Source organism: Corvus cornix, chromosome 4 (genome assembly GCF_000738735.6).
Source record: "Corvus cornix cornix isolate S_Up_H32 chromosome 4, ASM73873v5, whole genome shotgun sequence".
Classification (NCBI taxonomy): Eukaryota; Metazoa; Chordata; class Aves; order Passeriformes; family Corvidae; genus Corvus; species Corvus cornix.
The window spans coordinates 26,408,642-26,426,569 of NC_046334.1; the positions used below are offsets into that span (position 1 = coordinate 26,408,642).

At 41.5% G+C, this 17,928-nt stretch overlaps 1 protein-coding gene across 11 annotated transcripts in view; it reads right to left on the bottom strand.

Moving 5' to 3' along the window:
• Positions 1–5,269: 5,269 nt before the first annotated feature.
• Positions 5,270–17,928, bottom strand: part of FHIP1A (FHF complex subunit HOOK interacting protein 1A) — an 81,075-nt gene continuing 68,416 nt past the window's right edge. For 10 of the 11 annotated variants that reach the window (XM_039551531.1, XM_039551529.1, XM_039551535.1 and 7 more), the window contains 6 exons: positions 17,784–17,863; positions 16,160–16,347; positions 14,617–15,657; positions 10,960–11,138; positions 10,531–10,669; positions 5,270–6,536 (listed from right to left, as the gene is read on the bottom strand). In XM_039551531.1, the coding sequence (XP_039407465.1) occupies positions 6,286–6,536; positions 10,531–10,669; positions 10,960–11,138; positions 14,617–15,657; positions 16,160–16,347; positions 17,784–17,863 (1,878 nt within the window). In that variant the 3' untranslated portion in view covers positions 5,270–6,285. Of the gene's footprint in view, positions 6,537–8,239; positions 8,926–10,530; positions 10,670–10,959; positions 11,139–14,616; positions 15,658–16,159; positions 16,348–17,783; positions 17,864–17,928 lie in introns of those variants that run through there. The other variant, XM_039551536.1, reaches the window with a different exon arrangement.

The following is a 17,928-nucleotide window of genomic DNA, read 5'->3' on the forward strand; positions in this document are numbered from 1 at the left end:
TGCTCCCTCCATGCACAGCCATTTTGTGTAAGCACAAAGAAAAAGGTCTCCCAACATGTGGTTGCATCAGCCACAGCTGTAATTGTCTAACCCAGTAAGCAGGCATAACCATCAGTAAGCTGTATTTCAGCTGCTCAAGAGGCCACACTTTCAGGCTGGTCTTAGAGGCTGCTAGATTTTTTCACACTGAAGCTCAGGAACCAATGTCATGACCCTGGAGATTTACAAAAGACACTGATCAGTGTTTCTAAACAGCAAGCTGTGCTTGGACACCAAGAGACATAAGTCGTTGGCTCAAGCTGCAACAAGGGACACTGAGACCCAGGGCCACTCCCTCTCCTTTGAGTACGAGCTGGCATTTCGTCTGAGCTCTGGCCAAACTGACACAGCAGCACTGAGCTGGACACAGTTTAGTTGTCTTGGATTTGACTCATCCATGTTATTTTTTGGTCTAAATCCAAGCTAGTTATTTTTAAAGAAGACTGCAATAAAACACAGCTGCTGTGGAATTGGCTTCATCAGAGACATAGGTTTGCAGGTATTTAGTCCACAGTACATAATTGTATGCGGGCAGTCTGCTGAAGTGCCAAAGTTGAGAAATGCAGCCTTTGCACAAAAGTTCCATCAGGGCTTTTAGCCCAGAGACTTCAGTCTTAATTTAATCCAGCTGCCACACAAGAACCATTATAATCAATGAACAAAAAGAAGATTTGCACAGTCAGCAACAAAACGCCACTTTAAGCACCTACATATTTGAGAATCCAAGTAATGCTCCTTTTCATAAATAAGAGGCTTCCAACTGAGCATTTAACAAATGAAGTACATTGATGCTGGGCCACAACATGTTTAGAAAGCTGGGGGCCACTAAAAAATAAAGTGCATTTATTCAGAGCAGGGCTTTGACCGCCAACAAAGTCACAGAAAAAGCATTGCATTCTGTGGCTATCTGCTGTCAGACAGCTGGCACCACCATCATCTTATCCAAGTACCTATTTATGCAAGTCTGACACCACCTTCACAAGGTGCAATTTTTACGCTCCTTTGCACATTCCTGTCCCAAAACATCACACGGCAGTGCTATCCACTTGGACAGGTACTATAGGACATGGACAGGTACTGTAGGACATGGTCATATTCACTTTTCAAGTTTGAGCTTTTTCTTTCTAGTCGCTGATAAATCAGAGCAACACAAACATAAATTCTGCATTTCACACAGAGGGAAGTGCCCCCTGCTAATCTGTGGTGTTTTCCCTTAGGTCTGCTCATTAATATAAGCAGCCCAGGTGCCATGTACCCTCCATTTCTGCTGATAATGCTCAAAGAGTGCAAGGAGGAACATACTCTAATTAACTAAATCAGATCTGGACACAGCAGCATCGTTACTGTACAGTGCCAGAGCTATCTGAGTTAAAAGAAAGAGGAAAATCCCAGTATTCTACTCATAAACACAGACGCAAGTTAAATGTTACAAATGTAATGGGAGCTGTCATAAGAACTGCAGGCATGACATAGCAATTTCAGTAAATACAGCAGAGTAAATTGCTTATTAAATCAAGCCATCCTCAAACAGGAGCTGTGGCTACAAATTCAAATGATACAATGACATAATTTAACTGCAACAAATCACACTGCTCCCATCCTTTTCTTTCCAGCCCTGAGGTTTTAGAGCGTCTTAGGGGAGCTAAAAAACCTTCCTGAAGCACAAAACCTTCTGAGAGGCTTAAGCAGAGTGCACAAAAGGGTAGTGAGTGTGCACATGCTGTGCTGGATGGTGAACTTCTCTTGGTAAACAGAACTTAACCTGTTGAACTTAAAACCTTGGACTCTGCAGGATGCTGCAAGTTTGTTTGCAAATGTTTTTCTCTGAAGGTCTGAACAGACCACTTGGGCTTTGTGCACAGGCCAAAGAGTGGCCATCAGTGGCAGGAATTCTGCTCAGGTTTATTGTCTATCCAGTCCTATTCCCATTCCAAAGCATGGACCCCTGCTGATGTCCGAGGTCCACCTCAATCACACTTTGTTTTCTCCCATTCTAGGAAATTTACCAATCTTACTAAAAATACCAAATCACACCTGAAAGGCAAATGCTCTGTACCACAGCATGACACCACTGAATTCAGACTTTTTACAAAGTGACAAATCCCAAAGAAAAAGGAAGGAAGTAATTTATGAACTGGATGCTGGGAAGGATGTACCTGGGTGTGCTGGTGGGAGGGACAGTCCGTGCTTGATATTGGAATTTTCTCATGTCTACAGAATACAGCTGAAAACAGAAGTTCTCATTTCTGTTCTTCCAAACCAAGGTCAGAAGTTACCAGGACAAAAAAAGACAATGCATTTTTCACACCCAGAACTGTAACACCAACAACTTGATCTCATTTGAAATATCATAATATTCTTTAGAGCACACATGGAAAAGATCAATTAAAGAAAAATGCCTAGAATACAATAATAAAGGTAGTGAGCACAACCAGCAACACAACACATGAACTGCACCTGACTATACATGTCCAAAGATCAGCACAAGCATGACTGAAATTGCTCAGTGCTTTAGTCCAATTAATACAAACCATATGTATTGTTTACTGAGACTAACCCAGAAAGCATCCAAAAATGGCCAGTAAAAGAGAATGACTACAACTTTTTGAAGTGCTCACTTTATAGGTAGGTTGCAAAATCAAAACAAACAAAAAAAAAACCAAACCAAAAACACACACATGCACAAAAAAGCAGGTTGAAATTGCTGGAAAGATTCCTTGCTATAGCAGAGCAGCTTAAAAACACACTCCAAGGCTACACCATTGGAAATGTGGCATTCACGGTTTGAAACATCTAGTAGGAGACTGGAAATTCACTTTGGTATCACTGAGCCACCACCTGCGCTCTTTGGAACAGATCTGCCAAGGCACTTCATTTGGGACTGATGCTGAGCCAGTGTGCCAGAGGGACTGCTCCACTCACACACCCACCTGAGTGTGGGGAAAACCAAATCACAGAGCACCTCCTTGTTCTTGGAAAGAGCAGCGTAAGGCTGTTGTCCTCCAGGGACCCTAGAGGCTGGACTAAAGCTTGAACCACAGGCACAGGTTTTTTTGGGGAAAGGATGTGTCACTGGTGAGAGACAGGATAACACATTATCTAACAGGAGGGAAGAAGCTTATTAAACAAGCATTTGGCTGAAGAGTTTATGCACACAGATGTGATTCATCTCAAAAGATCAACATTTTCAAGCTAAATCACAGGTTCTGCATTTTGAAGGCAGGAAGAGGCAATTCCCACCAATAGTTTTTGTGCTGGCTGCCAGACATCATGCTGCTATCACAACTGAGACACAGCTGCAAGTCTGATTCCACTCAGAACCAAGCAATGCAAAGGTGCACGTATGATCTCCATGTTTACATTTTAGGTCAGGGTCACTGCACTCATCCACCTCTTCCTTATGGGGAGCTGACAAACATTTCCTGTTTGTGAGGGGACACTGTGCACCAACACAGCTCTGACCTTTCAGCAAGAAGCCTTCCACACAACTCCAGATTTCAAAGGCTGACTTTACCCTACTAGATGTAGAGCATAAGCTCTACTACAGTTTATGAGGAAAATCCTCTCCTTCCTCAAATTTACAGATGCTTTTTTGAGCAGTCCACATTTTAAAATACTCATGTAGCTTAACAGACCTGCTGGGATGAAACTGCAGTGATATTTGTTGAAAACACCAAATCTCAAAAAAAATCCCTTCCACACAGAAAATAAGAATTCTTAGTTAAGAATACAAACAAAGGAAGGGAGTGTTCAGGTAGGAACTTACTGCCTTAAGCACTGGTCTGCAGAGTTCTTTATTTTTAAATAAGTGAAATAATTCTTTACAATTTCTTTTTAAGACGTCCTTCAAAAAAAGGATTAGGTTGCTTCTGCATTTTAGCACTTGTTTCTGAACGACTAGAAGCCAGTTGATCACACTTTCCTTTTGCTCAAATGCAGTTCCTGCAGAAGAGGTGAGAAGCAGAGCAAGCACTGACCCCTACATCCATAATGCTAAAACACTTCCAACACACACTGAACCCCCTCAGGCCAGGCCTGTGAGTACAGCATGGAAGGCAGCAGTAATGGGGGAGTGGGGAAAGGACCCACCATGCCCTAGGGCAAGCTTAAAAAATATAATCATTAAAAAACAAAAAATCAATCAATCTCATTACCCATTTACAACAACAATGCAAGGGTGAGAGGAACTGAAAAAGAAAGAGCTCTCTTCAAACTGGATAACTTAAAACTTAAGAAAAAACCCACAGCTTTTGCTTCAGCTTCCAAGAAAGCCTGAGGTGAAAGAGGGCCATGTGGAGATCAGCAGGTGGTTTACAGAATGGTGATGCAGTGGCACCGAAAAAACTAAACAAGTTATAAGTGAAAGCAAACCAGAGAGAGTCAGCTAGGAAGCAACATGACCCCCAGCCATCATGGAAGTGAAGACTGTGCAGCAAAAAGTAAAGATGGACCCAGAGAAGTTCTGGAGGTGATTTTGTTGGAGGTAGACTTTGAGATTTTTTTTTTTTTTCCTTGGAATAGCCTACAGCAGGCTGACACAATGAATGCAGACAATTTAAGCTATACCTTGTAGATTAAAGGCAGAACTTTTCAGAACTATCTAAAGGATTTAGGAGCTTAAACTGCACTGCACATTCCAGAGGAATTTGACCTGCAATTAATTAGACTCTTCTGGAATGCCTTTGTTTTTAAACTGTTTTTTTCCTTGAAATCTCTGAGAAAGTGTGCTTCAAAACCACTATGTGACTAACTGGAATTTCACATTATGGAATTACAATGAGCAGGAGAACTAATGTATGCAAGTCTTATTTCTGATTTCTGTTTCTTCACATTTTTTGGAGTTACTGTTAGTTTGTATCTTGGACAAAAGGGCTTATGGCTTTCATGAATTAAGCCTCTCTTTATGTAGCCAACTACAACACCCTGGAAGCACAATTATGCGGCTAAGATAAGACAAAATGCAGTGGTGATGCACCAATTCATCATGTTTGGGTTCTCCTAATGAAGCCCATTACTCACAGAAGAGAATTTTCTCAGGCAGTTAGTCACCAGCAGACAGCTTTCCCCATTACTCCTTCCTTTTCTGCAGCTGGTGAACATCCTGGTCCTCCCCTCACCATCCCAGAAGTGCAATATTAGGAAAAGTCACCTAAAACACCTAAATTAAAAGTAAACAAACAGTACTTAACTTTCCTTTAACCAAAAGAAATTAACAATAAGACAGTACACCTTTCATGAGCAAGCAAACCTTTTTCATTTAATAAAAAAAGACCACAAAAAGACAAAAACAGCCTGCTGTCCATTTAACACTGCAGAAAGATACTGAGTATCTTTCTTGAGCTTATTAAAACAAGCATACAAATAAACTAGACACTAATAACAGCTTGCATAGAAACATTTTGTTTTGTACTTTGTGCAAATCTTACTAAATAAGGCATGCTCGCGGGCTTAGGTAGCAATGCAGGAGTTATCAAGGAATGCCGAGAAACCGCAAGGAAAATTCCAAGCAGTCTGCAATCCACATCCACTTATACAGTTCATTGGACTTCAAAGCCCAACAGCTGATAGCTGCAGATCTGTCTGCAACATAAGGCAATATGGTATGTGTAGGGCCCAGCACCTGCTTTTAGCTACTCATGGGTTTACTACACATAAGATCACTTGAATTCAGAAAACCTGAGCCAGTAGTTAAAAAGGGGGTTTCGGATGTGGATTGGTAAGAACCCAGCTTCAGGGTGAAGCAAGGGAAGAGGCAAAGAGGACAATGACACCGAGATGCACAGCCCTTCACATAAAGGGGTTTTGTGCAGATTTTGCATGTCTTTTTATACTGTGAACCTTCCCCGTGGGGCAATGTTTTTTGAAGCAAACTTGTCTCCTAACAAGTTATTCAAAAGAATATTTCTGGAACAGAAAAGGTAACATGTTTGTGTCTCTTAGCCAGCCTACAAGTGTCTATTGCAGAAATTCAAAAGGAATTACTGACACTAAAGAAGGGTGGCTCTGTAAAGAGGAAGGGATGAAGAAGGAAGTTGCAGTAAGAGCAGTATCAGAAATCTCAAGTAAGTTATATAGCACAAAGGGAAATTATAAGGCCTAACTGGAATAATATTTTGCCTCTTTCTTCGTCCTCCAAATCAAGTATTTTCAGGAAATATTGAAGTACAACCTTCTTTTGAAAGCAGCTTTGCATTAAAAATCTGTTTAAACTCCAAGAGCTTTTTTAAAACACATTTAAAAAACCCACTAATAATAATCTTCAAAATTCCCCAGTATTTTGTAACATAAAATGGAATGTTCCTGGGCTAGAGCTGCCAGCTCCTTCAGGAACTCTGGGAAAAGGGCAGCTGCAAGTACGGCGTTCCTCACGTGCGCAGGAAGGCTGGGATGAGCCAGGCCTTTCTTTCCTTTCTGTCCCAAGAAAGGCTGCAGTACAGCCGGGTAAGCTTCGGAAAGATTCCTTCCTTTCCCCGCATTGCTGATGTGCTGGACATTACCTAGAGACAGGAGGAGAGGGAGAGGAAAGAAAAAAAGACTCTGTATATTAAGCACACAGAGTATCTGTACAGTGTCCAAAGCCAGTTTACAAGGATTGTGGTCAGAGCTGTGATTCACAGTACCCAGATTGTGCAGAGAGATACTTCACTAACCCAGCATTTTAAAGTTCTACGTGCCCCGGTTCTATTGCATTTTTTATTACCTATCTTTCCCCAGGTTATATATTATTCAGTTCCAGCTCTGATGAGAGAAATATGTGGGCAGAAGAGGAGTCAAGGGGCAGAGTAATATGGATTTACCTTCTGAAACAGTAGATAATATCTACGCATCTAGAGCCAGCATGGTTGTCTCCATTTCAACAATACTGTGCTCTATCCCTCCCCCAGATCAAACTGTTGTTTTGATTTTACTTCTCTTTCTCTATCCTCTCCCTGTGAATCACCATGTCAATGGGTTTGAGGCCGAGCTGTTATATCACCACGAGTTTGAAACAAGCTAGAAACTAAGGGAAAAAAACCATTTAAAAATTGGATTTTTCTGTAGCTATAGGCCCCACTAACTACATTTACTTCCCTGTAAAGCAAGTAAACATTAAAAAGAGAGCAAGTGAAAGCCACTGTGTGCTCTGCTATATGATCTCTGCTGCCAGAGTTCAAAGGATCAGAGCTCAAGTATCAGAATGCATGGAATTACAGTGACAGCAACACTTAAATTTTAATCAATTGCTCCTTGTTTCAACCTGAAGCAGAACTGCCCTTTAATTAGATGATAATTAATTTAGTGAAACTAAAAAGGTGACAAAATTTAACACTGATGGAAATAAATACTCTACAAAGAAAAAATAACCTGTAGAACTCACTGCTACAAGATAGAACTCACTGCTACAAGGTATCACTGAAGCCAACAGTGGAGACAGATCCTGTCTAACAAACAAGTGGATGTTCTCCTGAGATGTGTAAGTAAATCATTAAAAAGAAATAAAAGGACTATTATGCTAACTCACATACTGCAGACAAGGCCAACACTGCACTGCTGCCTTCAGAAGGGGCTTCCCTTAAAGTGCACACAGATTATATTAAAGTAAGCCTCAGGTGACGCCAGCCTCGCTCTGAAACCTCTCCAAGCAGCAAACAGGGGGAGCTGTAGACGAAGGCCTCACTCATGCTGCACAGCAATCCCTCTGTTCAACAGCTCTGCACTTTTGTTCCTTGCCTGTACTTCACCCAAGGCACTGTGGAATTGCGCTACTCTTCCAAACACTTGAAAAAAAAAATCATCTTAATCATTTAACAGATTTGTACTTTTCTTGAGTTTAAAACACCTTTCCAACTCCAGACTTATCAATCATTCATGTTGTTATTCTACAAATTTCTATCTACTAGAGACAGAGTACAGGAATTTCAGTTCTGTGGGAAAATCTGACTGTGGGAGGAAAAACAACTTAAATTATAGATTACAATGAAAAGATAAAGTTTTAAGCTTCCCCTGAAGATTTTTTTTCAGATTTTCTAATGTCAAAACATTTCATAATTAAAATTTTAAGTTTTTAAAATAGTTTAGGCAATATAACCAGAATGCTAGTCTACTGTCAAAGCTTTGCTTTTGTTTTTACTCTTCCTTTAAAAAAGCCTCAAAATTGATACATTTCTAAAAATAATTTTGGTTTAGATTTGACTGCTTGTTTGGAAAAAAAACCCCCGAAACACCAGAAAAGCACAGAAAGCTGATATAGGAACTAGAGATTTGGGTTTTTTCCTTTGATCAGGATTGTTCCCTTCTTTCTAGGGTCAGGATGCAATCTGAGTCAGCAAATGAGTACTCTGAAGATTGTTACCAACACATTGAAAGAGGGGCAGCTTGTACGCGAGATCTGCATCATGACAGCTCTACATGTGTAACCAGAGCCCAAGCTGCTGTGGAAGAACCACATGCTACTGCAAGCAAAAAAGAACAAATTTTACCATTTCTGCTCAAACACCTTTAGAGACCAACCCCCAAATGAGAAAGAAAATGCTCTAGAATGTTTTGGTTTTACTTTTGTCTTCCCCACTATCTCTGGCTTCAGGTTTTCATATGTGAATTCTGTAGGAGGCCAGCTATGCTCACACCTGCAGAGAACACTGGGGTTATTCACCACTTCTGTTCAGGGGAAAAATCACTCAGAGAGCAACCAGTTTGTGTGACAGCCAGAGGTGGTGTTCAAGCTACTGCAAAGACACCCATGGTGAGTTCCTAATTTGTTGTTTCGTTTGGGTTTTTTTTTTCATTTACTGTTATTGCAGCAGTTCTTACCTTGCACTTCTTAATCAATATAATGAACTACTTGTTGATGGGCTACTGAGTCAACTCTCCCCCAGGATTATAGTTTGATGACTTGCATCACCAGTCCTGTAGGGAACCAAGTCTGCAGTTATCCAGACATTAATTTACCCTCCACTTATTTGTCAAGAGAAGCTTTCTTTGCAGGAGTTGCCACTATACAGAAGACAGGGTGACTAAGCAGCCTTGTTCCAAATTCCTAAATAATGACCAGCATGAGTCAACCTGGAAAATTCTGAAGCCCACAGAAAAAAACTGACGTAAAACAGGAAGTTTAAATAAATGTCATCAGGAATGCATTATGTAAAAGTTCTTATTGCCAGCACCTAAGAAAAAAAGGATTCTGAATGTTGCCTCCTAATCTCATCTCCCACATGGTAGCTACAATACCGTCTAATTGTGTCTCATATCTATGGACCAGAATGCAGAGCCTAAAACACTACTGACACTTGCAGTACACAGCCTTTTTACAGCAGGCATCTTCCACAGACTAATTCTTCGAGAAGCAGCCTTAGCAAGATCATAATTTTACAGACCAGATGTACTGCAAACCTTAGAAAGACACGCTGACTATAAACTAGGTAGATTATTCTTCAGAGCCTTGAAAAATGAAAACACAATTAAAATGGTACATAAAAAATCCTGATTTCCACGCCTCTGGAAATCCAAGAAAAGGATCAACATCTTCACAGAAGTGTGGGCAGAGTGGGTGATTATTAATGATTCCCAATGATGAGTAAGCACACACCTGTAAATGCAGCCTCTCTTGAACCCTCTTGCGGAGTCAGCTCTTAATGACTCACCAAATTCGACACATTCCCATCATGTGGGAAGTTGGCTTTTAAGGGAAGCCTGCATCCAACACTGCCCACCCAGCAGCAAGCTGAGAGCAAGCACGTCCTCACAGCAGGGCTTCAACTCTACCCATTGCCTGGCTGTGTCTGAAAGGTTCTTAGTTAGCAGCTAAGACTTCATTTTGTTTATTTTTACTAGCTTGCCCCACAGTAGTATAAATAAATACAGGTAACTGTAAAGACAGGTGCAGTGTGCACTGTGCTTGAGAAGCAGCAGATGTTACAGAGCCCCCTGCAAAGCTGGCTTGGTGGGATGTCTAATTCCCCACTGCTCTTAGACACACAACTTTTGGTTTCTTCTGTTTGCTTTGCTTTGTCTGTCATACAAGAAAGACACTAGCCAGAAAACTTTCAGTGTCTTATCTCCTTCAGTGGTAGCCCAAACCATGATACCAAGCCTTATTCAATTGTTGCAGAAACCAATTCATCCTGGACTTCTGTCCTCTCTAACATTTATCAAAAAAGAACCAATGACTAGCTGAAGGTCAAGCTAAAAATAAAATGAAATCCTGCACATATGCCACCTCACCTCAAGCTTTGAAAGCGAATTTGTTTACTGACAGCAAGCCAAGAACTGATTTTGTTACTTCTTTAAATAGATATTTTATGTAACAAGTAAAAGCTTCTAAAAAGCAAAGAATATCCAAATAGACTCATACACTGTGGTCTACTGGGCATCATCAGTTTAAAGTCAAAAGGATACATCTGGCTGATAATATTCACAATGCACCACACCTTCTTTTAATCATCTGAAGAAAAGGAGAGTGGTAGCTGGTAAGTCATTCCATCCAGCCCTCCTCTGAGTGCGGTTAACACTTACCTTTGGTGAGCAATTCTTCTGCAGCATCAGACATGTCCACACGAAAAAGCAGGTACTGTTGGGCCTCCAAGAGAAGACCTGGAAAGTCTTTTTCAACAGAAGCAAAATGTTCAATCTTATTTTTCACAGATGCCAGCACCTGCCAAAACAACAGTAACAATTACTTCTTCCTCCTTTGCTCCCAGTACAGCCACAGACTGAATATTCAGGCTTTCTCTACCTGCATTAAAAAACAGAGTTCTGACAAAAGCTATGGTCATACAGAGTTTCCAGTTCTTTGCACAAATGTAATTAAAACATGGAAATGAAATAAGAAGCTCTTAGACAGGTAGGGAAGCTACATGAGAAACTGAAAGGAGCTAATGTAAGGTTTAAGGAGACACTAAAGACACTGCTCCAGTAGGCATGGCTAACACCTGTGGTAAATACCTGATAGAGTGAGCGCACACTGGGCTGAAACACCATGTTGGTGTTGAGCAGAAAGGAGCGAAGAAGCGGCTGTGGATAACTTGCCAGCTGAGTAATAATCCCAATAAGCAGCAAATTTACATGCAAGGAATTCTCCAGCATGTTCTCCAGCTTCGACAACACCACGCTGATGAATGGTCCTGCAAGAAAATAAGAAGGAACCAATGTTTTTGTTTTCACAGAAGACAAACCCTAAGATCCAGGAAAAAGGCATTTAAAGGGAATTTTGACCACCACAACCAACCAAATTATCCCTCCCACACACTAATTAAAGACAACAGGGAGAAAACTCAAACGGTAGCTGAACAGAAAAGCAGACTTAACAGAGGTGTTAAAAGCTTTTGTGGTTAGCAGCACATTTGCTAGCTAGCCAATCAGTTTACATTAACCACATATGTAACACATGTGACTATTCCACTTTGCATGTGCCAATAAGGATTTAGCCTAGGACATTACCGTCTACCACTCTATTCCCCTTGAATAAATTGGAATGGTACTACTAGTTCTAATGCAAATAGAATCTGCTCTTTTTCCTCTTCCTGTGCCTTATTTTTATGTAAGGACTGGGCAAAGTAAATTATCGCTAGCTTTCTTGTCTTACCAAAAAACTGGTGGTATAAAGAAAATAGGAAAATGCTATTCTAACCATAAAATCCAAGCTGTGATAGTTCCCATCACAAGAAAAGGCATTTTCAGTACAGCAACAGTCACACAAAGCAGGGAAGACATTAAAATAGATTTATAAGCATAATTGCTGGTAGACATAGGCATTATCATATAAATGTCACCAATAAATAATAGCTTTAGTTTGTGTATTCATGCTGAAGGACAGCCACTGAAATATACAAGCATTTACCATGAAGTACATAAACCCTTAGGACTCCAGCTTAAGAAACCTTTGCAAGGCTGAGAACAACTTCACCCAAATACTAGGCTGTTAGACCACACAGCTGGGGAGATGCTTGAGGCAGCCAGTACGAGTGACCTATCACAAGTAAAGTCTTAGAAATGTGCCTTGTCCCACCCATAATCCCACCACACTATTCCAGTTCCATAAGAGCTAAGAAAACCATGCAGAAGAATCCCTGGATGATTAGCACTGCTAACTTTGAATATCCCACTCTCGAACCTGGCAAAAGATGCATGCCATAGGCAATTCTAGGGTCAAGTAGGTGGCCATAATCCAACCCCGTTCCAGCTCCCCTCAGCTTGCACATGGCTACCATCTGAGCAGGGCATAGTGCAGCCCAGTGCCTGCAGGAAACTGCAGCAGAGGCTAAGGCAGTTCTGGGCCAGTGCAAAAGGAAGGATCAAATGAGGAGTACGCCTGTTGCCATTCCACTTAACAGAGCTCCACTAAAGGCTGAAATCTGTCATGCTTTACAGCAACTGTGAGTACAAAGCAAGCACTCCTTCCAGATTCATCTCTCAGGGCTAATGCTGGCACAGCTCCACTTGCAAGAGGAAAGGTGGGAGGGCCAGTGTTGACAAGGCTTTATGTGGCTGCTGCCTTTCAACCACCACAACAGCCATCACAGCCCAGGTACCCAGTGGAGCAGCCCCAAACCCTTTTGTTGAGATACAGTTTCTTCTGTCCCAGCGTAAGCTATCCTGTTCATGGTGACATTTTCACACAGCTCCTGAGAGGAGCCCTACTGTATCAAAAGGGATGGCAGAAGGAGCTGAGATGTGTCACTGTTTCTCTTCTCTAGGTAACACTTCAAAGCTGAGTAGGTAAAGCTGAAGCTAGGTACTTGCAACAACTGCTGCTTGGCACTGCAAGAGAGGTTACCAAATACATAAAAAAAATTCTCAGTAATAGCATGACTTCTACCCCCCAAGAATTTATTGAAAGCAGAGTTTAGAAGCCTTGTAAGAAACAGATTAACTAGATGAGAAGTCAAAAAATTACTCCTTTCGGGGCCATGAAGTCAAGCATTGATACATGGAGAGGAAGGGAGTAAAATAAACACCTGTTCCTGAACACCACAGGTAAAAATAGGGAGGAGAGTGTTTAATGCTTTTACAGTGGATATAGACACTGAGAGAACATTTTCTTCACAGATACATAGGCCTGAAGAGAGCATCTTTGCCTTGCTGACACTTACTGGCTGTAGGAAACTTCTGTCAGGTTATTTGATTCTGCAGAGAGAGGCCCCATCCCAAAACAGTAAAAGCAACCTAAAACCTTTATCAAACACATCTACAAACATAATACAGCACCCCAAATTAGATAAAGAATCATAGAATGGTGTGGGTTGAAAGAGACCTCAAAGACCACCTAGTTCCAAGCTCCCTGCCCTGGGCAGGAACACCTTCCAGTAGACCAGGTTCCTGTCTTTGAAAGGGCCTGCAATTTCAACATTTCCAAGGTGTTGCTATGAGTACTTCCTTACATGCAATCACTAAGATCTCCATTAAAGCAAGGTAAGGAGTCTAGATGGGTACTGTAGATGGGTAGCAAACATCAAGGTTTATTGTGTTTAGCTTTTTGTCTTAATTTTCCTCAGTTTTGGGGTTTTTGTGGGTTTGGGTGAGGGATGGGTTTTTGAAAAAGAACAAATGGAGAGAGGGACCAGATGAAGAATGAGAGCCAGAGAGAACATTTTTGAGCTACATTTGACAGCAAATAATGGGAAACAGAAATGGGGATGCAATTAGCTTCTGGTACAAGGTAATTGCCACCACAGCAAAAATAGAAAATTAGTTGAAAAACAGAGTGAATTTTTCAATTAAGGAACAGTGCCAAGTATTTCGGCCACAGCTGACCTAGGGCTGCTTTTCAATGAACACACATGTTTTCCCCCTCCAAATGAACAAGAAGCCATCTTACAGAGGTTTTGTGTTGGGTGAGGAAACCTAGTACATGACTATTTTTTATTATTTGCATTACTCCGGTATCTAGGAGACCTAATTAAAGACCAGGAGCCTGCAGTGCAAGGAGCTGTACAAATACAGATCAAAAGCCCACTCTGACCTCCAGTAGTAATGTCATTCCTGAATAGTCTGGACAGTCAGCAGAGACCAATCTTAAATTGCTGCCTGGCACTAGACAGAAAAGCATGCCAACAACAAGGGCAGACCTGACACTGGAGAACAGGATGCCAGGGCAGAGCATGGAGACAGGCACGTACAGACATGGCACCAGTGCTGACACCTCGTGCTACGATGTGGAATAGCAAAGAGAGGAAAAATGGCACTGTGATGCTGCATTCATCCCATCAGAGATAAAAGTCACCAGAAAAACAAATTATTTACCTGGGCTCTGTATATCAAAACAGCTACTCTGAACACCTTTCAACTGCAAAAGCTTCCTCTGGAGTGACAGAACTCTCACATACAAACAACTTAACCCCTGCTCAATGTTTTAAACAATTACCAAGAAAAAGCAGCCAGAAATAAAACCCTGAAACACTGATGACTCTGCTGTATTTTCACACTGGATCTCTCACTCTGCTTGGAGTGGTTTCAGCTATTTGGGCTATACCCTGTTTAGTGCCAGGACTCTTCCTTGGTCTATGCTTGTGTTGTGTGCCACACAGTGTGATCTCATTTGGCCACCTTTAATCCCCATGCCTTCCTATATTTGTTATGTATGTAATTAACAGGACATTCCACCTGTAAATGGAGCACTCTGGCTTCTTGGAGAGTGCTTTGGAGAGACATCCTCCTTTGGTCCAAAGGGAGATGATATACTCTCTGCAGAAGGGGTATCTGCTGAGAAATTCTCAAAGTCCTCCTCTTCTTCTGCTGGAGAGACAGGGTCAGGAGTATCCAACTTCTGCTCCTCCAAGCTTGTACTGTTTGGATCCAGTTCCTTAATAATTCTGTCATACTGTGCAATGAAATCCTCACCATCTGTGCTCAGCAGTTTTACACTTAAGTTACAATCTGCCTCCTGAGAAGAAGTCTTCAACTCTAAGTCTGGCTGTGGATCAATCTCAGTCATTTTCTGGTTTATTTGTTCTCTCATTACACCTTTAGTTGAGCTTGAATTTCTCTTACTGTGCTCATCCAAGTCCATTTCCAGCTGGGTCTTTGCAAGAGACCCATTGACTACTGTCTGGCTCTGGACCTTGTGTTCTCTGGCTACATTTAAAGCTTTCTCCTTGGAGCTGTCATCATCTTGAGTATCCTTCTGGGCACATAACCTGTAAACCATAACATCATCCTGAAAGTCTGACTCCTCTATGTAAGAGCCTTTGATGAGCATAATGGCATTTTTTTTCATTTCTTGAATGTGTTTTGGTGGCTCTGCAGGTGGCTGCATTTCTATGCTTCCCAGATCATCATACGTCTGTGGTGAGCTCACATTAGACCCAGGAGAAATCCCTGTGTCATAGCTATCATCCCATTCTAGATCCAGCTGCATCTTCTCACTGAATGGAGTTGCTTGAGCAGAGCTACATGTGCTAGGTGTCCGTTGCTGGAGCCGAAACATGGGGTGTTCCACATCTGTACTGTTCTCCTCTGCAAGCGTCTGGATAAAGGTGTCTGGATCAGGATTTACTCCATCATACAAGGCAGACCAAACCTTACAATCTTTCAAGCACTGGATGATGGCTTCTTGAGCTTCCCCCAGGTACTGCAAGTAGCTGATGTCCACAGACCTTCCATATTCCACAATGCAAGCAGATTCAGAAGAGCGCCTACCAGGATCTGGAAGTAAAGAAGATGACTCATATCATGAGCATTGTATCAAATTTTCTCCAGCAAGTAATCCACTAAAACAGTGCAGGTAGAGTCTTTAACCCTAACCATCCAATAAGGCAAGAAGACCAAAGCATAATGATTGAGATTTGCTCATAAACACACAATTTCTTCCTATTGCAAAGACAGAGCTGTAACTCAAGATTTCTTAGAGAGCAGCCTGCATTCAAACCTCAATGAAGCAGCAGAAAACCACTCTGAAGCAGCCAGAGCTGCGGCCATGCACCTGTACACTATTTTCATGAACGTATATTCAAGCTGGATAGCTGTTAAAATAAGGTTTCGACAGACCTGGATATATGGAAGGAATTAAACTTTCTAGTCCAGGTTTGCCCAGTTTGTTGTTGCCCACCACGTTTCCTTCCCCTCCTACTCTTTCCCCATTCCTTCGACAGGGTGCTACCAGATCAAACTCAGTTAATGATTTGGTCTTCCCCCGAGCACCAATTACCTTTAGTTTGTGCTGGTTTTGTCCAGAGAATATAATCTTTTCCTTGGCTTTCAAGTGTCAGAGTGATTCCAGTGGAGCAGCAGAGAGGTGTCAGGGCCAGCAGTTTTGCAGCAGATACAGAGTAACAGTCTCTCTCTTTCACAGCGCGTCGCTGGCTCAGCATCATGTGGTTGCATGGGATCAGATACCTGAAACAGCAGTGCCCACAGCATTACTGATCGTCCTTTCATGTTAGAGAAAGCAACAACATACAAAATTCCCTTCCCACCTTCCTGCTTTCTCAAATGAAAGAAACAGCAATAATAATGTTTACAGTGATCCATTTTCTAAACCTCTCAAGAGCATGAAACCATGACTCTTTATATTGTGATGCTTGGTTTGATGAGGAGCTGTCAAGACAAGTAGAGATAGGAAACCAGTTGCATCAGAACAGGGAATCCTTTGCAGGTCAGAGCAGAGCTTTTTTAAGAAGGTATGGAGGGAGTGTGGCATGGGCAGATGCCAAAGGCCAGCAGAACGGTTTGGTCCAACTATGAATGCATTCCTTCTCAGAATCCTCAGTTTATTTGTTTTCCTGGGAAATCCAGAGAGAGGCAGTTTGTCATGCAAGCAGCCAGAAAAAAAAGGAGGGAAGGTCATCCAAGTGTTTTCCTGCAGTAGATCAAGACTAAGCTCTTAGGCAGAGGAGAGAAGAAGCTAGAGGAGGCTAAGGAACAGAGAAAGCACAGTCTCGTGTTGAACTTCTTCAGAGCACTTTTGTTTTACTTTTTAAAAGCACTTTTGTAAGAGCCCCAGTGTTAACTGGACAAATGATTTGCCATTTAAAATGCAAATAAATTCTAAAGGATTCCCTAAATAAACAAAAAGAGCATCCACAGCACTCTAATGCTAGAGCAGTGATGTACTAGTGTTCACAGAGATCCTAGCCGTATTCCCAGGCACAACTGCCAGGTCTATAGGGAATTTCACCTTAGTGCCTGTGTGTAGAGGGACAGACAGTATCTGGAACATTCATGTGATCTTCAATGCTAAACGCCCAAGTCAGTTACGCCAATATTTCCAAATAAATAACCAGTTCTCATCTAATAAACACACCCAAATTATAAGTATTTTGAAGCAATGTACAGAATCACAAGTTAAAACAAAAATAATCACTGCATTTAGTATATCACTTAACAATCTACCTAAAACAGTTCAGGAACCTGAAGTATTCTCTTTGAGAGAGGAATCAAAGAGGTGGAAAACAACAAGAAGGGTGGAAGCTGCAAATAGTATATAGGTCTGTATCACAGTGCATAATACACTAGAGAAAACATGCTGGAGAGAAAAATTTTGCATTTAGAAGCAGGGAATAAGGAGTTTGGAGGTGATAAATATATTCTTAGCTTCTCTCACTTTTATAGAAATAAATCACAAGAAAAATCTCTTGCTCTGGAGATCTCAGGATGTAAATCAAACTTTGTCAGGTCTGGTAGACTTTTGTGAGGACCGTAAATACTTTTATCTCTGTAGTTACTTGGATTTCTGCTCTCTTGAAGAACTCCCACCCAGCTCTGCATCCACAGAGAGAGACCATACGTCCCAGAATTAGGATGAAGAATGGGAAAAGGAGTTTGGGCTTTACCTTAAAACTAGCTGTAACATCACATCTTCACAATGCAAGCCAATAAGTGTTCTGAACAATGCCAAGGAGACCACACAGAGCTGGAAAATGATAAACATTGTCAGATTTTGATCTAGAAATTCTATCTTTCCAATCTTCCCTGCAT